Below are 24,392 nucleotides of genomic sequence, written 5' to 3' on the forward strand. Positions count from 1 at the left end.
AGGGAGAGATCCCGTTCGATACTGCCTGCTACGCGATAGCGTCGTTTCCTTATATAGTTTATGTATTACTACGCGTTTGGAACTACTTTTTCGCTCGCGTCTCGATCGCTGCGCCTACGCGGTTCTTTGTTATAAATCTACAAAAGAGGGGTCAAAGGATGGGGAGTTCTTTTCGATTACTTTTTTTAAACAGACTAAATGTAAAAGTGTATATCGATGATGGTCAGAAATGTATTTGCCGCTCACATGTGCGTTAAATTAAAATTAAGAGTTTGAGATAACTAAACATGGATCCGAATGAAAAATAAATCGCTCAAAAAATATATAAAATTATTAATAAACAAGTAATTTTTGTGGCTCGGGCTTGGTGAATATTATACTTTTATATATATATATATATAAAAGTATATAGTTTTATCAATTATTTTATAAGTTCTACCATTAAGAACGAAAGAGAAGAGAATATTGAAAGTTTAATAAATCGTTATATTATTTGGAAGGAAAGAAAAGAAAAAGAAGGATAATTAGGAATTTGAGGGTATTACCTATATTTTGTACCAGTACATGGAATACCAGTTTTGCAAAAATACACAGGTACCCGTAAAGAGAAATAGAAAGAATTTGCGAGTTCTGCCTTATTTGAGTATTTTGTGTCAGTATGCGAGATATCGGTTCCGCAAAAATACACAGGTGCCCGTAGAGAAAGATAGAAAGAATTTGCAGGTCCTGCCTAATAGTATTTTGTGCCAGTATACGAGATACCGGTTCTGTAAAAATACACAGGTGCCCGCAAAGAAAAATAGAAATCGGAATTTAGAAAAGAAACAGGGAAATGCAATGAGTAATTTCAAGAATGTACATAAGTGGATCTAAGTAAGTGGCTTAATGATTTTAAAAGAATGAAAGATTTTGTAGAAAACCTAAGTATTAGGTATTTAAATTTAAATGAGACAATAGGATAAAACAAAGAAATAACATTGTTTAAATTTGAACTCATTATTTATCGACGAATGCGGACGTAGATAAAACAATAATGGCTGGGGTCGGCGAATACTGATTTTCAATTATCCGTGAAAAAGTTGATGATCGACATCCATCAGAGAATTATAACAAGTCACATTCACACTATACAATTAAGTATGAACTTATTTTCACGGAGATATAAATTCTAGAACAACAAATAGATGTCGAGAAAAAGAATCCCCGAGGCTATATATTTAAAGTCAAAATGAAGAAAACTAGATGGTCACAAGTGCGATATAACAATTACGATAGTTAATATTTGATTCATCAAAACGAACTGACTGTCTAAAGCGAACTAACTGCTAGAAATTGACTGACTGTTTTGAATGGTTTTTCTCGCGTAACGCAGAGTTCTACTACCTCCTCTCCATTGGATAATTTGACGAATAAGAATTGTAATTAACGCTCTCATATACTTGGAGCAGTGATGGGCGGTCGTGGGAATAAAGTTGCGCCTGCGTACTAAGCGAACGTCATGACTACTCACTAGTGTATATACTTTCATGAAATATAAAGTATCGTTAGGCCCAAACAAGGAAAGCAATGTAAAGGAAATTACAGGAAGAGAAAGAAAGTTTCTATATTTAAAAAAATAAAACATTAAATATGAATAATAAAATAATTTATTTGAGTTATATTTTTTACGTCTGCAGCCGATTTATTATACTTGAATATCAACATTTGTTGCATGGGTAAGGGAAACTGCAGAAAACCTTACTAGTATTCCAATAAAAATATTACAAAATGTACATAACAATACATAATATATGTGAACATATAAATTAATACTTAAATATATACTTAATATATTAATATGCACTATACTAATATAATATTCTTATAATTAATAAAATATTAACCTACATACTTAATATAATATTGAAAAATATAAACATTCTTAATTATAAACACTTACTTAAATATAAACATATTTAAATCTTACAAACTACTTAATTATTATAATATTTTTTTTATAATAATACATATAATAATTATAATTTTTCTTATAATAATTTCTTACCCGGTAAAAAATTTGTTATGTATAATCATATGTGATATATGACCATATAAAATTATATAGAAATATATAAAATTTTATATAGGTTATGTATAATTATATATAATAATATATGACTTATTGTATAATTGTATATAATTTTATATTAATGTTGGTTAGATGTCAGTCAATGATAATACAAAATTATACATACTATACTATAAAATTATGCATACTATATATAACTATACATAACTTATATAGAATTTTATATATTTCTATATACTTTTATATTGTTATATATAATTATATATGAAAAATTTTTTACCGGGTATAATTTTTTTTAAATGGAGACATTCCCAAAAGTTTACTGCAACAGAATAAATTACTTATTAATGACAGATATACATATACGTATAAGTTTATCTTCATAAAAAAAATAAAAAGAATGAAGACGCAAATATAATAGACAAAAATAAATGTAAATAAAAATGAAAATAAATCTTTAAAAATTTAAAATTAAAAATCTTTAAAAAAATATAAATAAATATTTAACTAGTATTTATATTGCACTGTTTAGTATTTAAATTGCACTAAGATGCAGGCACTTGTGCATGTTATCACAGAAAAAGTCTTAACATAAATTTTTTACAAATATTTACAATTATTTACAAATATATAAAATATATAAAAAAACTAAAAAAGAAACAAAAATATTGCACTGTATTAAGAGCAAAAATATTATTAAGCAAAACAAAATTAAAATATTTCAATAAATAATGTGCAAAAATATAATTAAAATGAATCACGAAGACGTATTATAGTTAACGTTTAAATAAAAAGAGAATATAGATGCTCAAAAATATTAAACGGCAAAACACATGCGTCACAGAAGCAAAAGAAAGATTTTTAAAGAAGCTGTAAAATTTGTACTTGTTCAAAAAATTAATTCATCATGCAAAAAATAAAGTTTAAAATTGTTAATATTATAAAGAAAAGTATGAATGAAAGTCTTTCATTTATCTTTATCATTATTCTTCGAAAAAGCTAAATTTTTATAATTATGAAATTCCAAATGTGTAGAATCTACTTTAAAAGTGCGACAATCAATATTATTAGCTTGGAAGCTTGATCTTACTTTGCAAATGACATCTAAGGAGCTGACATCAATTCGATTTCTCTTTTTATTCTTTACATCTGTAACAATGGAAAATATTCTCTCTGCTTCGGCATTAAAATGTGAAAGTGATAAAACTGTATATACTAAATTTTCTAAATTTTGAAAAAAACGGTTCATTATTGAATTTCTTTCTTTCGAAAATGTTCTTCCACATGTCATCAATTTCTAAATTAGACAAAAAAGTTTTATCCGCGTCACTAAGTTGAATAGGCAGCATTCTCCATTCATAAGCTAAGGCCGTAATATCAGAAATTTGAAAATGTCTTGCTACATTTCTTAAATCTGGAAAAAGAAGTCTACTTTCTTCACACAAAACTATACTTGGATCTAAAAATTGTAATTCGCGATAAATTTCATCATTAAAAAGTAATCGTTGTATCATTTCTTTTAATGCGGTTGTATAAAAAGATAAACATGTTGATTTTACTTCTATTACAAATTCGGAAGATTCTAATTGTAACAACTATTCGCATTCTGGACCAAAATATATTGAATTTAAAGGTAAAAAATTTTGTTCATTAATAATATTTATAGAAATATCTTTTAACGTGTTTGGTAGCAAGAAATTATATCCCATCTGCTTTATTAAATGCTCACTAGTTTCAGCTAATTTATGAATTAAAATTTTTCTACTTTGAAATAAAGCATTAAAATTATTAAAAGAATTCAATGCATATTTTAAAAATAACATATATGCTTTTATTTTATTATCGTTTAAAGTATTAAAAATTGTTACTGCCGAGTTATTTCTATTTTCCACACATTCTAATTGGAAGTAATGCTTCAAGACTTCCCAATTATCGAGAAGTCTAGTAACACACTTCTGTAAAATAAGCCATCTTGTATTTGATAATTTTAAAATTTTGCGTGATTTTACTACAAAAAAGTTTTGAAATTCACACAGGATAGCTGATCTTTTTGCATTGCTAGAAGAATATGTTGCAATCACATGCAAAACATTTTCACAAGAATCCGATAATTTTGCACAAGCTTTACTTGCGATAAGCGCTGACGAATGACAAATATATTTTAATAAAACGAGGGCCGGTACCTCTTTTTTCAAGTTATTTACAAAAGAATTACGACTTCCTACCATTACGGCAGCATTATCACATGCTATACCTACAATATTAGATAATGGTATATCTTTACTTTTCAAGCAATTTTAGGGCATTTAATGAAATTAATTCTAATAATTGCGTAATACATTTTTTATTTTCTACTGAAACATATTTTACTAAAATACAAAGTAATTTATCGTTAGCGATTGAAGTACTTTCATCTATTAAAACAGAAAATTTTGAATTTTTTAAATTTACTATTATTTTATTAGTTTCATATTTTCCTAAAACATTTTTTATAATTTGTGTACATTTTTTCCTAGACAGTTTCAGATCATTAGCTACTTGGGAATCAGAGCAAATTTTTTTCAATAAAGGAACCATGTGATTTACAGTTTGAAAGGCAATATTATGTTTCGCGTAAAAAGCAGCTAATCTTATTTCGGCTATTTTTACTTTTTTAACATAGTCCTCATTTTTAACATTGAGTTTAGGCAATAAAGCAGATGATGTGACATTACGGTTTTTATTTACATTCTTAATATGCAATTTTGTTTTTAAATGTTTAATTAACTCTGATTTGCCACATAAAAGAACTTTATTACACACCGTGCAGAGAGCTTTTTCATTATCATTATGTGGCGTTAACCAATCTTTAAAAATATCCATATTTAACCAAGAATATTGAAATACTTTCCTTTTTGATGTCCTCTTCTTTGCCTCGATACCACTTGTCAATGCCACTGCTTCCGGATGATTCATCTTCTTTGATTATCTCAATTCTCACAATAAAACTGCGCGACTTCTCTCACCTTTCACTGTCAACTGTCTATATTACGCGGGAAAACTAAGAGGCCCCTTATGCGCACCCTAGTACTACACTTAATACACGTGTGCTAACAACCGACATCTTGCTATGACGTCAATTTACGCATGCGCACGAAGGCTTTCGCATGAGAAAAAATCCCACGACCGCGAATCACTGACTTGGAGGAGTTGTCTTTTTGGTTTCAAACCTTGGAGGCTTATGCCTATTGGTACAGATTTTTGTCATAGAATTTTGATCTTAACCAATGGAGAGTTTGGTACAGTTCGAGGAAGTTATCACTCCTACTGAAAAAAAAATTTAAGATAATAACTAAAAACTCAACTGAGAATTTAATTGAAAATTTAACTGAAAATTCTGATAAGAACTTATATGGGATTTCCGCAAAATTACATATATAAATTCTCAATTAATATTTTTATAAAAATATTTTTGCAAACGGATTTGAAAGAAAAAAACTACAAAAAATTGATCAGATTAACAGTATATAATTTATTAATTGAAATAAAATGCTTTTACATTTATAATATTTGTTTTTTTATGTGTTATTTGGGTATACATATTTCTTTGTTAAAGTTTAAAAATAAACATTTCTTCAAGTTAAAATACTTATAATATTTGTTCTTTAAATATATTATATCCATATATATATAAGTAATATATTAAAAAGATATATTTCTTTGTTAAGATTTAAAAATAAAAATCTTTAACATTTAACATTATCATTCATTTTGTTTCTTCTTTTATTTGTTATATTTTTTTATTTATATTTTTTTCGAACATCTCTTATTTTTGAATAAATAATATTGAAAGAATCACATAAATATTTTATTCTTCTTTCATCGCTGACATGCAATTCATCGATAAGGTAGTCGTTATATAAAGCTGCCAAAAGATTTATGGAATAAATTAATAATCGTATAAAGTATAAATATAAGTAGAGTAAAAAATAAAAAAATTTGTATGTACATAGTGCTAAAGAAAGTTTTCTTGGAGTCAATACTTTAACTACACCGTCGGATGACTTGTATGTTGTTCTCTTTTCATCAAGGCACCTATTTTTCAAAATATTTTCTGGCCAGATATAAAGTAGTACATCGTTGAAAAACAAGGAAGGCTTTCGTCGGCTTTTCGTTATCTCCCAAGAAAGTAAACCCACTGTTATATCTTCTCCTAAATATATCTATAAAAAATGTAAGAATAAAACTTCAAAATTATATTATAAGTAATTTCAAATTTGTAATAAAAAAATTTCTTACTTTTTTATTTGATACTTTTTCATAACGTTTGTGAATGTTAAAATAATCTTTATAGTTTAATCCGTCTTTTATTTGTTTTCGTTCCAATTTTTTGGGATTTACTTTTTCTGAAGCTGCTAAAAAGTGAAAAACATTTTAAATATATTAACTATTATGAGATAAAATAATTCTTTCTCTATTTGTGAATTTAATAATTTAATCAAAAAAGCTCTTGCAAAAAATTTTATGCACATTTTATTTTCTAACCAAATAAATATAAAGCACCAGAAAATGAATGTATAATATATAATAATAAATTGATCATATAAAATTAATTACCAATTTGCTCTTCATGTGCTATATCCTCTTCATCATCATTTTCTACATCCTCATCATCATTTTCTATATCTCCTTGTATATTCTCTTTATTATTATTTTCCTCTGAATGCTTTGAATTATTATTCTCTTCAAATAAGCATCTTCTCACGTTTTTCATTGTATGTATATTACTTCGTAAATGTTTTGGCGAAGAACATTGATTGATCGTTTCTTAAAATAAATTATATGTCAAATTTTAAGTATTTTGTTTTTTTCGTCCATTATCAAACATTTTTTGGTAAGAAACAGCCTTTTTATTCTGTTCTGCGTTATATACTGAACTTTCTTTTGACATCGAAGAATTTTTCGAAAGTCCTAATAATAATATGTTTTTAAAATATTTAGTTTAAAAAAATTAATTTTCTATCTAATTAAAATATTAAAAAATTGTATTTTTTCTATTAACATTTGAAAATAGCTCATCACAAACTATTAAATATATAAAAACTTTTTTTTATAACTACTTTAATATTTGAAGAAAGCTCAACATAAACTATTATATTGAAATAATTAAACAAAATTATAACAATAAACTTGTCTTAGAAATGTAATATAGTGAGACAAATTTATTGTTACAATTTTCTCACTATATTACATTTAAGACAAGTTTATTGTTACAATTTTTGTTGAATAGTTTATGATGAGCTTTCTTCATGTATTAATGTAGTTATAAACAAAAAAATTTTTATGTAACTTTGAACCAAATTCAACTCGATTATAATTTGAATTTAAAAATTTTACATAAAATAATTAATTTATAATTAAAATTTTATTTACTATCTGTACTATCATTAGAAGAGTCAGACATCATTGCGGATGAGTGAAATAATTCTTTTCTTTTAAGTTCTTCATTTTCTAGTTCATGGTTGTTATGTGGTCCATCTATAGAAATATTTTCAAAATAAAACTTGTATTTATAATATGTTATTAGTCAAATTTAGTAATTATTAATTTACTAAATTCTTATATTATATATTATACAAATTTTACTAATTACCTCTGTCTGCTAAATCATTAGGAATAGAAGATGTCATAAAACATGTTACCATTATATCATCAATTTTCCGCCCTCGACTAAGAAAATTGTTTGTGCTGTGTGTGTTCAACACTTTCTGACTAATTTTCATAGCCCCAGTATCTTTCGTGATGTTTTTCTTTATCTAAAATAAAAATAAAATAAATTTAATAAACCAAAACTGTTGTGTAATATCTATCACTTATTAAGAAGGGAAATATTCTTTATTTATTTTTATCGATATAAAATTTTAGTAATTTATGTTTCAACTTTTTATTTCTTTATTGTATATATAATTATTTATTTATATAACTTACTTTTTCTTTTTGAGTTGAATTTTTCACTTCCAAGAAAGAATTAACAATTTCCTCTTCATAATCAGAACTTGTAATATCTGCTTGTTAGGTACAAAAACGTAATCGTTGAGAAATAAGTTTTTCTTAAAAATCAGTTTTATTTTCTGAAAATTATAAATTATTTTATGTATGCTTGTTATATTGATTTATTACATTATATATTATTAATTTAGTAAATCATTTAATAATAATAATAAATAATAAATAATAAAATTTATATTTAAACTTATACTTTTATTACCCGGTAAAAAATTTCTCATATATAATTATATATAACAATATAAAAGTATATAGAAATATATAAAATACTGCATAAGTTATGTATAGTATGCATAATTTTGTATTATCGTTGACTGACATCTAGCCAACATTAATATAAAATTATATATAATTATATAATAAGTCATATATTATTATATATAATTATACATAACTTATACAAAATTTTACATATTTCTATATAATTTTATATGGTCATATATCATATATAATTATACATAACAAATTTTTTACCGGGTAATTTTAGATAATAAAAATGTTTTACGACTTCGTAATCCATAATATATTTATAACAAGTTTTATATGCACATATAATATTTTATACTTATTCTAACTACTTAATTTTCTTACCCATTAAAAATCCAATTTGTGCCCTAAAATATTCGTTATGCTGATGATCTTCATGGCAGTTCTCTGGACACAGTCACATCACAAAATAAATTTTGTTTCTGTTAAAATCTGTTATATGTGTTATATGTGTTGGAGAGGTTTTTAAATTTTTTTTATTGTCTTTAATTTTTATAAAATTAATAGGAACACAAAAATTCTTATCCTTTTTGTCTAAATATCTCACACAAGCAAACTTAAGGGGATAAGCATCGGCCGAACTCATACGCGGTTTTGAGCGCCTCCTTGAAAGAACTAAAAAAGTAATACCGACGCAGTCGGCATGAGAGTGAGCGAGACAGTAATAGAAGCGAGCGAGATAGCAATAGGAGCGAGCAAGACCGCAATAGGAACGAGGGAGACAGTAACAGGAGCGAGCGAGACAATAATAGGGGCGAGCGAGAGAGGAATAGCAGCGTGGAAAGAAAGGCTTGAGCCTCGAGTTCTCTCTGCCAGCTGCTATGCCCCTCTCGCTCACTCCTATTACTGTCTCGCTCGTTCCTATTATTGTCTCGCTCGCTTCTATTATCGTCTCTTTCGTTCGCTCGCGAAGAGATATTTGTTGTGTAGTAATAATACACACTGATGCGTAATCTTTATACATGTGTCGTTTCTAATTGTTATAAAGAAACGACTTTTTTTCTTGACCAAAATTTCGTCGCAAGGCTGAACGTAATGTAGAGGACTAATAGGCATATACAAAATGTGTGTAAACAAATTAAATTTGAGAAATATGTATATATAATATAAACATCTAATGTCATACTTATTTTTATATCTATATAATAAATACAAATAAATTGTTAGACTTTTTCTTTTATAGTATTATATATATATATATATATATATTTGTAAAATAAATATTTTATCATACTTGATATCTCTTAGCACTTTACACACGTCTACTTCATCTTGTACGTGGCTTCATTATATCATGGCTTTGCATATGCAAAATATGCAATGAGTAGGAACAAAATATGTTACAATATTTTTTGAGAAATATGTATATATAACACATATCTAATGTCATACACTTTTCTTATTTTTATCTGTTTGTAATATAAATGAAAATAAATTGTCTATTAGAAATACAATTAGATATTGAATATAAAATTATGCTTTTTTTGTATTTTATACCATAATGAATGAAATTTTTAAACGTATTTTTATAATAGCATTAAATATATATATTATATAAATACATATATTTATTATTATTGTAAATACACGTATTCATAACTTTTTTCACACACAGTATGGTGTAAATTACAAAATAGAGATAATTATATACTCAATACCTAATATGTATTATAAATAATAAACAATTTATTTGCACTTATTATATACAGATATAAATAAGAAAAGTATGATATTAGATATATATAGTGTTATATACACATATATATTTCTCAAATTAAACATTGTAGCATATTTAGTTCCATATTTATTGCATGTTTGGCATATGCAAAACCATGATATAATAAAGCTATGTACAAGATGAAGTAGACGTGTGCAAAGTGTCTAAGAGATATCAAATATGATAAAATATTTATTTCACAAATATATATAATACTAAACATTTATAAAATTAAAGAAAAAGTTTAACAATTTATTTGTATTTATTGTATAGAGATAAAAATAAGTATATAACATTAGATGTACAATGTTATTTACATATAATTCTTAAATAATTAAATATTTTGTTTATATTTATTGTATACATTTTGCATGACGCATTTTCCTCCCGCACATGGCTTTGCATGGCAATAATTTTGGTCAAACAAAGAAATGCAACAGAATATGAATATACATATATTATTTGACATATGTATACATATGGAACGTCAATGTGTAAAAAGAAACGTATAATGCCACTACACATTAGATCGCCCCTGGCTTTATATATAACATATATAATATAATATATATTTATAGAATATTTTATATATAAAATGGGCCCCATCCATCGCCCATTCTCGTAAGACGCAACCATTATATTTTCGTCTTTCCGATTTGTTAAAATATTTTATATATAGAATGGGCCCCATCCATCGCCCATTCCCATGAGAACGCAACCATAATGTATGTATTATTTTCGTCTTTCCAAGTACAAAGAAATCAATAATATTGAAGCGTCTTTTTCCAATGATTCATTGGATTACCATTTAGGAAAAAGCGATAGTTCATTTTCTGCTATAATATTAAGAAAATGTTGTCTCATTCGTATTCCACACGATTGGAATATTTCTCGTTACAAGGATTTCCTAATGCTACAGCTGTGGCGAAAGCTGCAGCATAAATTCCACAACATGTGCCATCAAGTTGTACTTGAACCTTTGCAAATATTATATCATTTGCACTTATTTGTGGATAACGACGATGAATGTAATTTTTTTCTTTAGATGCCAATTTATCGTATGTACAACCGGGTAAACTGTCGTATACTCGAAGCTTGGTGCCGTCAAAAAATATACATCGCCAGTGATCACTACAATTTCCTCCAATAATTTGTAAGCTTTTGTCGCTATGACTTGCTTCAATTAAATGAGGATATTCTAAATATAGCACACTTTGTGTTTCAAAATGAGATTTATTTCTTACGACGCGTAAAAATCGGTCCAATAATTCGTCGTTTAGTTTGCAACCTACAGGTAATACATTGTCCCTTACTAAATTAATAGCCCAGTAAAATGGATTTTTTTTGAAGAAATAATTGAACAAATGCTGCAATTTCGTGGAGAGGTGTGTTTTGGGATGCTTTTTTGACATATCAAAAGACTCCGTGCGTGGAAGCTACGAAAAACTCACAGTGGTGACAAAAAGGTCCAAAAAACCGGTTTTTTGTAAATAATTCGAAAAGTATCAAGTTTACGAGCAAAAACATGAATATCAAAATTGTAGCTAATAAAATTCCGCACAATTTGATTTTTTATAGAACTCCGTACAACCAATAGAAGCCGAGATAGAATTTTTTAATATATGGGTCATTTTGCGACACGACGAAAACGCGCCCGCGCGTTGTGCATTTTTCGTTAATATCTCGAAAATGGCTATTTGGATCGCAAAATCGTTTAAATGAAAGTTGTAGAGCACTAAATTGCGAATAAATTGCGTTTTTTTTTTATTCCTGTGCGATCGATATTTGCGGAGATACGAATATTTAAAACTTTTTGAGTGCGCTGTTAGTGGCTAAAACTACAATTTTCGTGTGAAAAAATCGATTATAACTCAAAAAGTACTGATTGTACGCATATAGCATATATTTTAAAAGTAATAGGGAAAAAAATTTTGAAACTTTGAAACTAAATATGCTACAATGTTTAATTTGAGAAATATATATGTGTATATAACACTATATATATCTAATATCATACTTTTCTTATTTATATCTGTATATAATAAGTGCAAATAAATTGTTTATTATTTATAATACATATTAGGTATTGAGTATATAATTATCTCTATTTTGTAATTTACACCATACTGTGTGTGAAAAAAGTTATGAATACGTGTATTTACAATAATAATAAATATATGTATTTATATAATATATATATTTAATGCTATTATAAAAATACGTTTAAAAATTTCATTCATTATGGTATAAAATACAAAAAAAGCATAATTTTATATTCAATATCTAATTGTATTTCTAATAGACAATTTATTTTCATTTATATTACAAACAGATAAAAATAAGAAAAGTGTATGACATTAGATATGTGTTATATATACATATTTCTCAAAAAATATTGTAACATATTTTGTTCCTACTCATTGCATATTTTGCATATGCAAAGCCATGATATAATGAAGCCACGTACAAGATGAAGTAGACGTGTGTAAAGTGCTAAGAGATATCAAGTATGATAAAATATTTATTTTACAAATATATATATATATATATAATACTATAAAAGAAAAAGTTTAACAATTTATTTGTATTTATTATATAGATATAAAAATAAGTATGACATTAGATGTTTATATTATATACTGTTACGTCCCGGCACCAAAATTTTTCTCATTTACTTCTAAGAAACACTAAACTTATAATATAAAGCCAAACGACAAGTTACCGACTACATTTTAGCCGATAAGTTATTCACTAAGACAAGTTACCCATTATAACCGTTACCGACTCTAGCTGACAGTACGAAACGTTAATCATAAAATAGCTGCTCTCCCACCACCATAAGACTCTCTCGCTACTCCGAACCCTTAGATAACCCTTCCTACCCCCACTTTCCAACCCCGACCTGCACAAACCGAGGGACCTCGAAACAGTCCCAAAAATCGGCACATCAATTCGAGACTCTGAGCGATGCACTTCTCTCTCTAGAAGTGCTCCTCATCCTTGCGATTCTATTTCTATACGCGATTCCATTTCCAAACACTGTTCCAAATCAGCACGCTTTCCAAAACCACATTCGTTTCCATTTCGGTACGCGATGCTATTCCATACAGTTCCTCTGCAACGTCATTCTACTTCATGCGAGCGCCTGTTATATCGTTACTTTATTATACTACGTCTGTACACCCTGCGTCAGTTCTCCGCGCCGATAGCTCTCCGATTCATAGTCACGCGTCACCACTGTAACCATCCAATGTAAGATGCCAAAAATAAGAAGAGGCGGACACAAATTCCACGCGCGACGTTTATATTACGAATACAAATACGATCCCGTCAGTGAAGCGGATAGTGAATTCCTCGGGACGGATCGTCTATATTTTGACTTAGAGTACGAGGCGTACTTTAACCCGACGCTACGAACAAAGCAGGTCAAACCTCTGAGGACGGACATCCGCATAAAATCTATGGGTTATTTTCCGTGGCCGCGCAAACTGATACAGTTGGACACACAGCTACTGTTCCCCCCTCTGCCGCCCGCGAATTACGTACCGAGAGACCCGAGGAAGACCCGCTACCTCCAGATACGCGACGAAATATTATACCTAAATTACGGGTGTTCCACCCCCGAGCACTGAGGTTCCGCGGAACAACCGATAGTAATAGATTAATATTACACGGAACGAAATATAACGATATCTCGTAGCAGCGTCACTCAAAATACGAAGCTTGGAAAACCTAGAGTTTTCTCGTGCCTACACTTTTACGACCGACCCTTTTTTTTGCTTCCTGCGTTTCGCTTGGGCCAGCTCGCCCTCCGCTAAACCCTTCCAAAATAGTATTTTCGCTCCGCGCTGCAGAGACCGGTTTACGACCGACCCTTTTTTTTTATTTCCTGCATTTCGCGTTGACCATTCTCTCTCTTGTCGAGATTTTCTCGAAGACAATACTTGTTTCCAAGTTAATACTCGTTTCAAATATTGTATAACGCGCGTGTTATTTTATTCATTAATTTGTAAACAATTAATATTTAAACCGAATAAATATAGGAAACCTATTTTTCGTTATTCAATTATTTTTTACTCCTTCCTTATTCTGACCACGACTAATAACAACGCTTTATGCAAGCGATAACAATAATAGTATTTAACCATGACCTATTGACAACACACCTACATGTGTTACGGACAACTGCGCCCCATACGGGAGGGCCACCCCTCCCCTCCCGCCGTCGAAGCGCGTCACCGATTAGGAAACGTCCGTTGCACCTACATCTCGGGTTTCGCTCATAAATTAGAACTTACCCCGTATTGCGCATCTTGCTTCGTAAATTCCGACGACATTGATAGAGATTCTTGCGCGTACTTCAACGTACACCTCGCGCTCGACAGCACGCGCTATTCTGGCGTGTATTGCACGGTCTGCTCTCGTAATCTAGCAGAGTTTTTCCCGTTCGACTGCGACCGGTGCGTTAACACCTACGCCGACTTCCTCAGAGATTTGAGAAATAGAAACATATATTACTACTCGTTAGCGGACCCTATTAAAGTCTTCGTTAGCGGAACCATCCCCTAGGAGTTCACATCACGCGACTTCCCTTAGTCAGTAATCGCCATATCCCTATTACTTCGCCGTTGGTAAGGAAAAACATCTATCGTCCGGATAAGCCTAGTCGCGAGGAATCCCCAGAAGCTTAGCTTCTGAAATACGCGACCGGTCAGGCGGAAGGTCCGACCACTCTTAGGAGCTGCGACCCCGTTTGACGTAACAATACACATATTTCTCAAATTTAATTTGTTTACACATATTTTGTATATGCCTATTAGTCCTCTACATTACGTTCAGCCTTGCGACGAAATTTTGGTCAAGAAAAAAAGTCGTTTCTTTATAACAATTAGAAACGACACATGTATAAAGATTACGCATCAGTGTGTATTATTACTACACAACAAATATCTCTTCGCGAGCGAACGAAAGAGACGATAATAGAAGCGAGCGAGACAATAATAGGAACGAGCGAGACAGTAATAGGAGTGAGCGAGAGGGGCATAGCAGCTGGCAGAGAGAACTCGAGGCTCAAGCCTTTCTTTCCACGCTGCTATTCCTCTCTCGCTCGCCCTTATTATTGTCTCGCTCGCTCCTGTTACTGTCTCCCTCGTTCCTATTGCGGTCTTGCTCGCTCCTATTGCTATCTCGCTCGCTCCTATTACTGTCTCGCTCACTCTCATGCCGACTGCGTCGGTATTACTTTTTTAGTTCTTTCAAGGAGGCGTTCAAAACCGCGTATGAGTTCGGCCGACGCTTCAGTATCCCCTTAATTGGTAGAGATGTAATAATTGAAGAAATATGTAACATATATATATATATATATATATACATTGTATATATATTTATAAATAAGATCTAAAAACTATATGTATTATACTAAAATTTCTTTAAATATGTTATATGTATGTATGTAATATATATATATATATGACATATCGATCTTTTCCATTTTTAGGTAAGTTATTTACAAACATTTTGTAATAATATCCATCATAAATATCTTGAATGTCTCGAGTTTCATTGCATCTTTCGCGTACAATGTAATTATAATAATCTTCATGATTCTTTATGAGATTTGAAATATCAGTAGAAGGATCAAGAATTACAAAAGAATATACATATATATATATATATATATATATATATATATTCTTTACAGAAAAGTATTAGTATTTATTTGGTCAAATACTCATTTTGTGTATTTAACCAAATAAATATACTAATACATTTCTATAAGGGATATGTATACACACACACACAGACACACACACACACACACTCACATATAACATATTTTAAGAAATTTTAGTATAATGCACATTTTTTAATTATATTTGAAAATCTAAAATTCTAAAGTTATTCTACTGATTATTTTAGGTAGAATCACAAAAGTCGGAAGTATTTTACTCATCTGATGATTATATGGACATTCAAGCGGAAGCAACATCTTCAATTGATAGAAATATAATTGAAGAAGTATGTAATATATACATACATATATATAACATATTTTAAGAAATTTTAGTATAATATACATTTTTTAATCATACTTACAAATATAATATTCTAAGGTTATTACACTGATTATTTTAAGTAGAATCGCAGAAGTCAGAAGTATTTTGTTCACCTGAGGAATGTACACAATTAAATGATGATGAATATTTAAATGATTCTGCATCAATGAAGAATATTAAAAATATTTTAGATTTAATATCAACCGCTGATTTTTTTCGTAAAACTACAGCATCTGCTAAAACAAGTCCCGATGAGCTTATGTTAATGATACTTAAATTTAGTACTACTCATAAGCTATCTTTAACTGCAATTTGCAATTTGATAAATTTGATCAATAATATTTTTGAGATTCCTATATTGCCAGAATTGCGTTATTTAATCGACAAACTCTTCAATTTTCAAGAAAAAGCACACTACCACGCGATTTGTCCAAACTGTTCGAATTATTTGGGAAAATATAAAGAAATTGATAAAGAGATTCAGTGTGATACGTGTAACTCATTTATTAATGTATTGAGTCCATCTCTTTCTAGCTATTTTGTAATTCTTGATCCTTCTACTGATATTTCAAATCTCATAAAGAATCATGAAGATTATTATAATTACATTGTACGCGAAAGATGCAATGAAACTCGAGACATTCAAGATATATATGATGGATATTATTACAAAATGTTTGTAAATAACTTACCTAAAAATGGAAAAGATCGATATGTCAGCGCTATATTTAATACCGATGGCGCACCAAGATTTGAAAGTTCGCAAGATTCGATATGGCCGATACAAATACAAATAAATGAATTACCACCTCAAAGCCGATTAAAAAACATTGTGACATGCGGAATGTGATTTGGTAAAAATAAGCCGGAAATGAATACTTTTTTATACATATTTGTCGAAGAAATGAACATAATTAATAAAAAAGGGATAGAATGTACAATACATGGAGATAAACGAATGCTTAAATTATATATACTAGCAGCTTGTGTCGACGCTGTAGCTCGGGCTCCAATGCAAGGATTAGTGCAGTTTAACGGTTATAATTCTTGTAGTTGGTGTTTACATCCCGAAGAATGGCAAAATGGATGTGTTAGATTTCCTATTCTTCATTACTGTCCAAAAGATAGAGAAATTACACATATGATAAAATGTGGAAAATAGGCTGTTAAACGCGGAACTATTATTAGAAGTGAAATATGTTACGCCTCTAATTAATTTACCATTTTTTAATATAATAAACGGTTTTGTGCCAGATTATTTACATTGTTATTTAGCTGGGGTAGGAAAACAAATAACCGAATGTATTTTAAAATTACTCAAAAAAGATGACATTGAGAAAATAAATTCTTTTTTGCTTCAAATACAAGTTCCAAATCAAATAAATCGATTAACAAGATCTTTAACAGATAGAAATCATTGGAAAGCGAGAGAATAGGAAAATTGGATATTATATTACAGTGTACCTATACTTCAAACTATAATTAATGATGAAATTCTGCAACATTGGTTTTTATTAGTAGGAAGTTTACACGGTCTTTTAAAAACTTCTCTATCAATCGAAAAGTTAGATAAAATTGATGAGTCACTTCATAAGTTTGTATTAGGTGTGGAGATGCTATACGAAAAACGTGCTATGACATATAATGTGCATCAATTATTACATATTTGTAAGAGTGTTGTTACGACAAACGGGGTCGCGGCTCCTAAGAGTGGTCGGACCTTTCGCCTGACCGGTCGCGTATTTCAGAAGCTAAGCTTCTGGGGATTCCTCGCGACTAGGCTTATCCGGACGATGGATGTTTTTCCTTACCAACGGCGAAGTAATAGGGATATGGCGATTACTGACTAAGGGAAGTCGCGTGATGTGAACTCCTCGGGGATGGTTCCGCTAACGAAGACTTTAATAGGGTCCGCTAACGAGTAGTAATAGATGTTTCTATTTCTCAAATCTCTGAGGAAGTCGGCGTAGGTGTTAACGCACCGGTCGCAGTCGAACGGGAAAAACTCTGCTAGATTACGAGAGCAGACCGTGCAATACACGCCGGAATAGCGCGTGCCGTCGAGCGCGAGGTGTACGTTGAAGTACGCGCAAGAATCTCTATCAATGTCGTCGGAATTTACGAAGCAAGATGCGCAATACGGGGTAAGTTCTAATTTATGAGCGAATCCCGAGATGTAGGTGCAACGGACGTTTCCTAATCGGTGACGCGCTTCGACGGCGGGAGGGGAGGGGTGGCCCTCCCGTATGGGGCGCAGTTGTCCGTAACACATGTAGGTGTGTTGTCAATAGGTCATGGTTAAATACTATTATTGTTATTGCTTGCATAAAGCATTGTTATTAGTCGTGGTCAGAATAAGGAAGGAGAAAAAAAAATAATTGAATAACGAAAAATAGGTTTCCTATATTTATTCGGTTTAAATATTAATTGTTCACAAATTAATGAATAAAATAACACGCGTTATACAATATTTGAAACGAGTATTAACTTGGAAACAAGTATTGTCTTCGAGAAAATCTCGACAAGAGAGAGAATGGTCAACGCGAAATGCAGGAAATAAAAAAAAAAGGTCGGTCGTAAACCAGTCTCTGCAGCGCGGAGCGAAAATACTATTTTTGGAAGGGTTTAGCGGAGGGCGAGCTGGCCCAAGCGAAACGCAGGAAGCAAAAAAAAAGGGGTCGGTCATAAAAGTGTAGGCACGAGAAAACTCTAGGTTTTCCAAGCTTCGTATTTTGAGTGACGCTGCTACGAGATATCGTTATATTTCGTTCCGTGTAATATTAATCTATTACTATTGGTTGTTCCGCGGAACCCCAGTGCTCGGGGGTGGAACACCCGTAATTTAGGTATAATATTTCGTCGCGTATCTGGAGGTAGCGGGTCTTCCTCGGGTCTCCCGGTACGTAATTCGCGGGCGGCAGAGGGGGGAACAGTAGCTGTGTGTCTAACTGTATCAGTTTGCGCGGCCACGGAAAATATCCCATAGACTTTATGCGGATGTCCGTCCTCAGAGGTTTGAACCTGCTTTGTTCGTAACGTCGGGTTAAAGTACGCCTCGTACTCTAAGTCAAAATATAGACCCGTCCCGAGGAATTCACTATCCGCTTCACTGACGGGGGCGTATTTGTATTCGTAATATAAACGTCGCGCGTGGAATTTGTGTCCGCCTCTTCTTATTTTTGGCATCTACAAAAGATCAAATTAATTTCGCGTGTTCGTTGGGTTCGACCATTGGTTCTGAGGTAGGGAGGTGGCATGTGCAGAATATTAGCACGATGCTTCCAGGAGAAGGTATAAGTTTGGTTTTAGAGTAGGAGTACCGTATGTGCAGAGTATTAGTACGATATCGGCTGGGAAGGGGTAGTAACGAGCGTGTAATTGTTTGTACCGCTACGTCGCTGGTTTGGTTAATGGTCGAAACCAGGTCTGTTGAGAGTAGGATTGAAATTTAATATGACGCCGAACGTAGAAAATGCGGATTGGGTTCAGGTACGTTTTGGTATTAATGCACAATGAGGTTTCGTAAATACGTGTATTTTGGCTAACCTTACATTGGGTGGCTACAGTGGTGACGCGTGACTATGAATCGGAGAGCTATCGGCGTGGAGAACTGACACAGGGTGTACAGACGTAGTATAATAAAGTAACGATATAACAGGCGCTCGCATGAAGTAGAATGACGTTGCAGAGGAACTGTATGGAATAGGATCGCGTACCGAAATGGAAACGAATGTGGATATGGAAAGCGTGCTGATTTGGAACAGTGTTTGGAAATGGAATCGCGTATAGAAATAGAATCGCAAGGATGAGGAGCATTTCTAGAGAGAGAAGTGCATCGCTCGGAGTCTCGAATTGATGTGTCGATTTTTGGGACTGTTTCGAGGTCCCTCGGTTTGTGCAGGTCGGGGTTGGAAAGTGGGGGTAGGAAGGGTTATCTAAGGGTTCGGAGTAGCGAGAGAGTCTTATGGTGGTGGGAGAGCAGCTATTTTATGATTAACGTTTCGTACTGTCAGCTAGAGTCGGTAACGGTTATAATGGGTAACTTGTCTTAGTGAATAACTTATCGGCTAAAATGTAGTCGGTAACTTGTCGTTTGGCTTTATATTATAAGTTTAGTGTTTCTTAGAAGTAAATGAGAAAAATTTTGGTGCCGGGACGTAACACCTCCCCCCTTAAAGAGAAATGTTGGACCTTGTTCCAGCATTTTCCTGAGTTCTTATTATAAGCTATCTCTACGCTATTACTTATCTAGACGTCCTCTTCTAATAGTTTTCTGAGTTCTTTATAAGTTTTTGCTCTATCGCTTACGTAGCTAAGGGGTACTTTTCCACTGTGGGGAGGGACTGTTGGGGGTATTTCTTCTGTCGTTGAAGGGGGAGCTATGGGCTGGGGGTTCCCTTGGTCGTATCCATTCTGCTGTCGCTTTGCTGTGGCTTTATGAAGTAGGAGGTTTGTGATTGAAGTCCAGACTGCTCCTAGTAGGTGCAAGCTCCAACCGTAGATGGAGTGGAGAGCGTATCCATGTATGATCGTGTCTACTATTAGCTTTATGAATCTTATGGTCATGAAGATGGCTAGAACTCCTGCGCTGGCGGAGCCGAATGTTACAAACGCCTTCCAAAGCCGCGCTCCTGCGCTTTCCGCTATTTGGTTCATGGTTTCTTCGTCGAGCAAGGTTAGTAGTGAGAGATTCCCTGCAGGTATTTCTTGTCCCATCGCTCCTCTTGCTATCGTGTTCAGCATTGAAGGTTTTTCCATCGGGAACATGATGTGGTCTCTCAACCGGTCCAGATCCTCGTCAGAGTAAATGCCGCTCGTCGCGAGGGACGTAGGGCTTATGTATTTCCATGTTGGCGTAGTGAGTGGTTGAATGGTTGGTGGTGCTATTGACTCTGAGGGTTTTGGCGACAGCTTGTATCAGGTGTTCAGGATTTTATACATGATTGGCAGTAATTCGTTACAGTCTCTTGGAGTTCCTGTTTTGGTGAGTATTTTAGATCTTGGTTGTAAGAACAGAGAATGATTCTAGTAGGTTACAGGGAGTTCGCTGTAACAGGTTTCGGTTTGCCTAATTCGGCATTCCACTGAGACGCATTTAATCAAGTGTATGACTTCTCCCGAGGTGATGGCGGTGTATCCTGGTGATTTCATGATCCTATGTGCCATTTCGTCAGGGGCTATGCTCGCAAGTGAGAGTGCATTTTGTAGCACTTGTCTCTCTAGAACGCACTTTTGTTCCATAATGTCGCGATATAGTTGGGTTAATTGCGTCTTTAGGTGTTTCTCTACGTAGATAAACTTTGAGTTCACGTAGGAGAATATATCCAGGTTGTCTATCGGTGTTTTAGCACGAGTCCGGAATGTTTGTCCGGGCCGGGTATCGTGAATAAAAAGCTTTGGGTGTTCTGTTTGTATGATTTTGTAACCGCATATATTCTGTTCCCGTGTAGTACGTGCCAGGGCGAATGTCGTGTCCCGCGTGGTCACTGTGTAGACTATGGGCGAGTCGCTCCCTACCTTTTTAGGCGTTAGTCGGTGAGCAGGGCCTTGGTAGAGGATGTCGTACCGATTGAACTGGCAGCTGTCTGAGGGCATCACATTCCAGTATGTGGTAGTCCCGTCTGCATCGTTACATTCGCCGGTTGTCGCGCGGCATCGCGCTCTTAGCGGTAGGATGATCTCGTTATTGGCGTATCTAATAGGAAGTGTTAATTCCCGAGTGGTAATTTTTACCGACGCCTGTACTACTACGTCGTTTCATGTGCCATAGGGGTCGCTGAATTGGGTCCCTGTACATCGACCATCCGTTGTGATTGTTCCAGCAAAAGTTAGACTGTGAAACGACGTGGAGTTTATCTTGATTCCCGTGATAAGGGCATTGCCTCCTAAAAATATGGTCCCGGTGTTGTGTAGGTTTTTGCAATTTGCAGCTGATATCTCTCTTATGTACTCCCGTTTGCCGTTGTGTACTACGGATACGTAGGAGTGCATTCCACAATAATAGATGGTCCTATCTATCTCGATCTTGCACTGGATACCTTGGGTGTGGTCAAACTCGCTTAGTTGTAGGAGCTGTACGTATACTTCTTCCTTTTGTGGTTCGATGTTGTCGACCCGGCATTCTCTGATACCTAGGAGCGATAAAGAGGTTATGTTTAGACCACGCCCTCCGCAGTCGTATCCTATTATCCGTAAGATGGGTGGAGTCAAGAGCAGGAGGATGGCGCTGATCGCGGTGGTCTTCGTCATGTCAAAGTTGAGGCAGAACTGGCCGGTCCTCCGTCCGGGCGCTCGTTATATTCGTTGCTGCCCTCGTCCAAGGAGTGGGAAGTGGTGGGGGCGCGGTGGGGAGAATGCTTTAACCTATCTTCGTGAACTACCTTATTTTTACGCGAACTAATAGCTAACTTAACGTTATGGTTCCTTAGTACCTTTATAATTTTATATGGGCCTTCGTATTGGTTACCCAATTTTCCTTTTACGGGTTGTCTTAGCAGGTACACGTCGTCGCCTACCGTAAATTCTCGTGTTTTAAGTTTCCGATCGTAGTAGGTTTTGGATCTGATCTTCGCAGCGATCAAATGTTCCCGTGCGTTTTGTTGCGCATCTCTTAATCGGTTAAAGAGGGATGTTAGGTACTCCGCGTAGCTCTCATTTCGCTCGTTTATAGTGTCGGGTTCGCTTGACGGTACTCTAGCGATTTTTCCGAAAACTAATTCGAAAGGGGTATATTGAGTCCCTTCGTGGACGCTGGTGTTGTACGAAAAAGAAGCTAGTTTTAAGTGTTTGTCCCATTCATTATTTCTGTCGACATATTGTTTTAGGTATTCCCATAGTACTTGGTGTGAGCGCTCGACAGACCCGTTCGCTTGAGGCCTGTACGCCGTGGTTTTGTAGTGTCGGATTTTGAATTTGCGGGCGACACTCCGCATGAGACTGTTTAGGAAGTGAGTTCCTTGGTCTGTGAGGATGACTTTAGGTGCACCGAACACGCATACCAGCTCTTCGGTAAAAGCGTGTGCTACTTGTATAGCGCCGGCGCTTTGAAGTGGGACCGCCAATGAATATTTCGTCAATAAATCTTGTATCGTTAGGATATATCGGTTATCTGATTTTGTATAGGGCAAGGGGCCCATGATATCCATGGATACTTTGTCGAAGGCGGAGTCGGGGGTATCGGTCAGCACCATTGGTTGTCTGGTTTTCACGCGTACCAATTTCTTTAATTGGCAGGGGCGGCAATTCTGAATGAAATTCTGGACGTCTGTTTTCATTCTTGTCCAATGGTATCATTTCTTTAAACGGTTATAGGTTTTGGTGACGCCCTTATGTCCACCTATCGCAGAACAGTGAGTTTCCGAGATTAATCGTGATCTTTCGTTTTGGGGAGGAATAATTATCTGGTTAGTACATGCAAAGACCCATACCTGGGTGTCACCTAATATTCGCGAGATAAGGAGATATAAGATTTCTCAAGGGACGTTATCGCATGCGCCTTTGGTTATGGAGATAGTTTGCAGCCCAAGTTCGGTAACGACGTCTAAAAGGGATCGGAAGGCTTCCTTGATAATTTCTTTTTCAATTACTGCCGATACACGCTCCTTTGCCACTAGGGTTATGATCCGGCGGTTCCCGTCACGATGGACTCGTGCTCTCCCAAGGGGAATATCCTTGGTCATTGGTAGCAGTCCCGCCTCGGCAAGCGCTGTGGCTCCCGGGTCGATAGGTATACCCGTTTGGGTGATGAAAGTGACGAGGTTATCTCGTCGGGTTAGAAAGTTGTCGGGAATGGATATAATTTTGAAGCCATTTGGGTTCCTCGCCTCGAAGAGCGCGTTGGGATTGTCCCCTATCTCTTCGTCGCTGTCTGAATCTGTGCTATCTTCGGTATCTGTCTGTTCGCTTTCGTCGTCCTTGCTCCCCGCATAACTATCAGAATCGATTTGCGCTGTCTCCTCGCTCAATGGGAGGATTTGGGTCTCGCTAATTCCTGCACCTGTTGTCTCCGGGGTGATTTCCACGGGGTTCCTCGAGAGGGCGTCTGCATTGACGTTCATTTTACCGGCCTTGTAGATTACTTCGTATTCGTATTCAGCTAATTTTAGACGCCAGCGTAGTAGTCTGGATGTAGGGTCCTTGACGGAATTCAGCCATACGAGTGGCTTATGGTCGGTGACGAGTTGGAACTTACTACCGTACAGGTAGGGGCGAAAGTGGTTTACGCAGTAGACTATTGCTA

At 33.8% G+C, this 24,392-nt stretch overlaps 1 protein-coding gene and 2 pseudogenes across 1 annotated transcript; 1 reads left to right on the top strand and 2 right to left on the bottom strand.

The window, feature by feature from the left end:
- LOC140671433 (uncharacterized) overlaps nucleotides 1-18,602 on the top strand; it is a 57,125-nt pseudogene extending 38,523 nt beyond the window's left edge.
- Nucleotides 5,848-9,083, bottom strand: LOC140671292 (uncharacterized). Its single transcript, XM_072902553.1, has 7 exons — nucleotides 8,705-9,083; nucleotides 8,036-8,178; nucleotides 7,701-7,863; nucleotides 6,665-6,874; nucleotides 6,347-6,462; nucleotides 6,057-6,270; nucleotides 5,848-5,972 (listed from the first exon to the last, which is right to left on the bottom strand). Exons 3-7 carry the CDS (start codon nucleotides 7,828-7,830, stop codon nucleotides 5,848-5,850), a joined length of 795 nt encoding a protein of 264 aa, XP_072758654.1. The 5' UTR covers nucleotides 7,831-7,863; nucleotides 8,036-8,178; nucleotides 8,705-9,083.
- Nucleotides 18,603-20,041: 1,439 nt separating the features above from the next.
- Nucleotides 20,042-21,424, bottom strand: LOC140671435 (uncharacterized; annotated as a pseudogene).
- Nucleotides 21,425-24,392: the final 2,968 nt, after the last annotated feature.

Source organism: Anoplolepis gracilipes, chromosome 11 (assembly GCF_047496725.1).
Source record: "Anoplolepis gracilipes chromosome 11, ASM4749672v1, whole genome shotgun sequence".
NCBI lineage: Eukaryota > Metazoa > Arthropoda > Insecta > Hymenoptera > Formicidae > Anoplolepis > Anoplolepis gracilipes.

Excerpts from the sequence above, each read along its gene's own strand:
- LOC140671292 (XM_072902553.1), bottom strand. The coding sequence starts at position 7,830 with ATGAAAATTAGTCAGAAAGTGTTGAACACACACAGCACAAACAATTTT. Across the intron at positions 6,875-7,700 it reads TAATGATTTAGCAGACAGAG|AAACGATCAATCAATGTTCT; the intron begins GTAATTAGTAAA and ends ATTTATTTTAAG. Across the intron at positions 5,973-6,056 it reads AAAACTTTCTTTAGCACTAT|CTTTATATAACGACTACCTT; the intron begins GTACATACAAAT and ends ATCTTTTGGCAG.